General features: G+C 45.2%; 1 protein-coding gene across 1 annotated transcript in view; it reads right to left on the bottom strand.

The window, feature by feature from the left end:
* Positions 1 to 4,075, bottom strand: part of LOC104123469 (MARVEL domain-containing protein 3) — a gene marked incomplete at its 5' end in the record, with an annotated part of 18,428 nt that continues 14,353 nt past the window's right edge. The window contains 1 exon segment of the mRNA XM_009635720.2: positions 1 to 707. Coding sequence (XP_009634015.2) covers positions 1 to 707 — 707 coding nt within the window.

The following is a 4,075-nucleotide window of genomic DNA, read 5'->3' as shown; positions in this document are numbered from 1 at the left end:
TCACACTAACGTGGCGAGAGCCTGGACATTGTGGGAGCTTTCAGAGGTCCTGTGGACCACATGGTGGTTTCTGATGCTTCTGTCTCTAATGCTGCTTTTAGGGCCATGCTGAGCCTTGGCCACGTGGCTCTGGAAGGCCCGGACGGTTCGGACAGCAAGGATGCAGACCACGAAACTGGCAAAGTACAAACAGGCAGCGACGACACCAAAAAGGCCGACGGCCGCGTCACCACCCTGGACCACACAGTTCATGGAGGTATAACCACGGCGCGCATACAGCCTCTCCCGCCTCTTGCAAACTTCTGTGGCGTTCACCTGGCTGACAAAATGCAGGTAGAGGCCGACCGCTGCGACGTACGCCACGCCAGCCAGCAGGCTGAAGGCGCATTCGCCTGCCAGCAGCCCGATCCTGAGCTGCTGGATGGGCTTTGCCCCCACGACAAGGAAGACAAGGGTAAGCGCTGCGGCTGTTAAGCTGAAGGCTACTCCGCCATAGACGCAAGGCGTTCTCATCTGGGTGAACTGCATGTCTAGCTGCCTCACCTCCTGGAGCTCCGTGCCCTCAAAGGGGCTATAGGCCGAACTCAGGCTAAAGGATCCGGTGCCGAAGCCGCCAAGGGATGTGGCGCCTGCAACAGAGGCTTGGGCAGCGCCCACGCAAATCAGCACCAGCAGGTTAACTGTGATTTCCACAAACTTCAGAATGCCTGTAAGGAGCAGAAAGATGGGAATAGGTGTCAAAATCACATCTTGTGCAAACCGGGGATGACAGAAGTACACCAAAACCATAGGCAAAGAGCACTATTCCTGAGATGATAGTCCTCTTGGCTACAGCTATAGAAGAGCACTACCTTATATGGAAAAAAAAAAAAAAAAAAAAAAAAGGCAGCACAAGCTCTCGTGGGTACATTTCAGATGTTGGGCAAATTACTTTTTTTTAATTTGTCAGTGTGCTTGATAAATGGATCTTCATGCAGGGAAAGAAATCCATAAAAATTTTACTGTGCTTGTGTTATTGCCAAGGCAAGCGCATAGTGATTGTATTTTGGCCTGTAACTACTTGGCATAAACACGCTGAGCAAGAAATATCCAGTATGAACAAAATGCTGAGGTTAAAGCTGACAAAAAGCTAGAAGCTTCTAATGGCTTAAAAAAACTGTGCAAGTTATTTTGGTCCTTTAAAATGTGTTTACTGCTTTAACTTACACCCTTTTTTTGTCTTTCTAAGCGTTTGTTAATTTAAACTTATTATCTAACCAGATGCTACTTCCACTTCATCTCTTTCAGAGATAAAAATTTCTTCATAAACCTGAAGCAGCAGCTCCTGATGGCACAAAAAGAGTAGGAGGGGAAGAGGCAAAAACCACCTTATATGCGGAGGTAAGTTAAGCAAACTTGATAGTGGGTCATGAGTTCTCTTCCACATCCCCACCTTCAGAAGAAAGCCTTATGAATTCTGAGCTGACTGTGCTCTTCTTTTTCTTATGTTATGCTACTGATAAAGGTAACCAAAGGGGGTTTTTTTTGAGGGGGGGGGAAAAAGTGGATAAATGACTTCTTTTTGTGGTAGTCGCCTGTCAGGAAGGTACAGCGTCTGTTAGATAAATCTGATTATTCTGTGACAGCTCACTAGGGGTCAGACTAAGATTAATAAACATGACGGATGTTGAAGCGTAGCATAGCTAGAGTTGCCTATTCGGGAAATGAAAACCCCTAGTGTATCACGCATGTTGCTCCTCAAGTTCTGAAGCTAATTACAGAATTGTGAATCTTACTATTCCATTGCGGTCTGATAGTCAAGAAGAGAAGATGCTCGACACAGTGGTCCTATATTTGTCTTTAAAGTGGGGCAGGATCTGCAGTTTGCACGTAGACTTTCATTTTATGCTGCTAACATTGATCAGCATGGCATTCTCCTCTTGAGCAATGGCTAGGTTGCTGTCAAGGCTGTACGGGCTTGAAAAGAAAAGGCTGAAGCAGCACGCAAGGGAATTAGACAAATTCCTCTCATGTGTTGCCAGATGCTTCTAGCCAACGAAAGCCAGTGACAGCCATCATGAAGGATTATCGGATATTCCTGTTCTGCCCCTTCTTCCCTCCTCAGAGGGCTGGGGTAATGAGCACCTTCCTGCTCCTGCTTGCTCTTCAGGGGAAGGTGCTTGCAATGGCTTGGCAAGGGCCTTTGGCCACGTCAGGAGTTTCTGCTTCCCCCTGTACCCAGGCTGGCTCCCTTGCTTCTGCTAATGCAGCTGTAGGTAGGTACTGAGCCCATTCACATCGTGGCCTTGCAAACCATCCCAGAAGCACAAAGCGGAGCAGTGATCATGGTGGCAATACCTGGGAATAGAATAGCTGAGGCTCAGCATGTTTCAGTTTGTGTGTGTGTGTGTATATCTAGCTATATCTATATATGTATATACAGGTACACATACAGATTTCATATCCTAAAAAGAATTAGGTAGAGCAGGCAGAGAAGACAAAGTGCTCTTGCTGAGGAGGAACAAAGCGTGCCGCTCTATGTATGTGTTCTTCAGAGGTGATGCTGATTTCTGCATGACACCATGCCTTCTCCTCGACCCTTCCACACAACCATTTCTGTGAAGCAGGGCAATAACCAAATGCTAAATCTGTTCAGGAGGCTTCAAATATTTCAAAGGAAATATTTGTGAAGCTAAATGTAAAGAGAAATTTAAATCTTGGTCCATGAGACAGGATTTGGAACTCCTTGTACCAAACTCAAACAATGCAGCCAAAAGACTCAAGGTTTTTAATGGGTACAGAGTCATCACTTTACCAGGACTGTTCAAAATATTTTGAAAGAGTAATAGCTGTACAGGACATTCATTGGAACGGGATCAGATATATTTTGCCTGCTCACTTGAGCTGTACAATACGCCTTCCAAATACAGGGAGTCAACTTAGGTCCTCAGGGCCCTTGGACAGTGCTGGACGCAGAAGGCCGCTTCCCTTTTTAAGGGCTGACTACTGATTTCATAGATGCTCCATCAGGAAGCAGTTCTTACAAGTCTACAGGGAGGAAAGACCATTTGATTAAGGGAAACATAAATTTTAAATATGTTTGGGAACTTGGGAGCTGGGAATTCATGACCAGTCAGCTTTCTTCTACCGCTGTCTTCAGAATTTCCTTTTCGTCCACAACTGGTGAGGCACTCTGACCCGCTGAGCATCGGCTTTTCCTGTACGTCACCTTGCTGAGCTTTAGAAAAGGCAGTTTTCTGTTGTCAAAGTAGTCAGCACCTGCTGCTAACCTCCCCACATTTATAACTGACCCCAATCCTCAATGACGCTGCTCCAAAGCTTGCTAAGTATTCACACAAATTCTGTATGCAACCCCTCAGCTTCACTGAGCTGATTGCTGGTACCACAGTAGAGTTGGCAGAATGTGTCTCTCTGCTCATGGGATGACAAGTATGATCAGTGTAGGTCTACTGTATTTTTAACTGCAGCTGTAGATGCTTTAATGGCATGCTTGAAAAATTCCCTGAGACAGGGTGTTCAGGTTGGACAGGTTTTGTATGTACCTTTGCCATTTCCACATATGCCTGCTGTAGAATTGATTAGAGTAACTAAACAATAGAGAGAGGTTCATTAGCAGTTACTCCACCAGTTATTTGCATCACATGGATTAACTTTAAAAAAAAATGCAATAAGAAAGCCTCCTGTATTGAAGAAAATACTAAAAAGATAAGCAGTATGTAGAACGAAGCTGTGAATTACAGGTCTGTGATGAGAGCTGGCAGGGTTTGTGAAAGCAGCAGACAATTAGTGGAAATCCCTACAGCCTTATACAATCATCTTTGATGGAAATATTAAGCCCTACAATATGTTCAGATCTTGACCCCAAAAGCCTCATGCAACCTTGATCTGTGATAGTTACAAGCTGATACCCAATCCTACTAGACCAATATAAACAGGATAGGCAGGCTTGAGAAATAAGGAATAAAAGGATAGTTAAGTTTTGAATCTTGGCTCTGTCGAGGTTTGCTAACACGCGCGTACCAGCAGGGCCCTATGCCAAGCAGTGTATGGCTGGCAGACAGGCCTGAGTTAAAAG

Source organism: Egretta garzetta, unplaced genomic scaffold, assembly GCF_000687185.1.
Source record: "Egretta garzetta isolate BGI_Z169 unplaced genomic scaffold, ASM68718v1 scaffold463, whole genome shotgun sequence".
NCBI lineage: Eukaryota > Metazoa > Chordata > Aves > Pelecaniformes > Ardeidae > Egretta > Egretta garzetta.
Note: the sequence above shows the minus strand (reverse complement) of the source record. Positions and strands in the feature narration are given on the sequence as shown.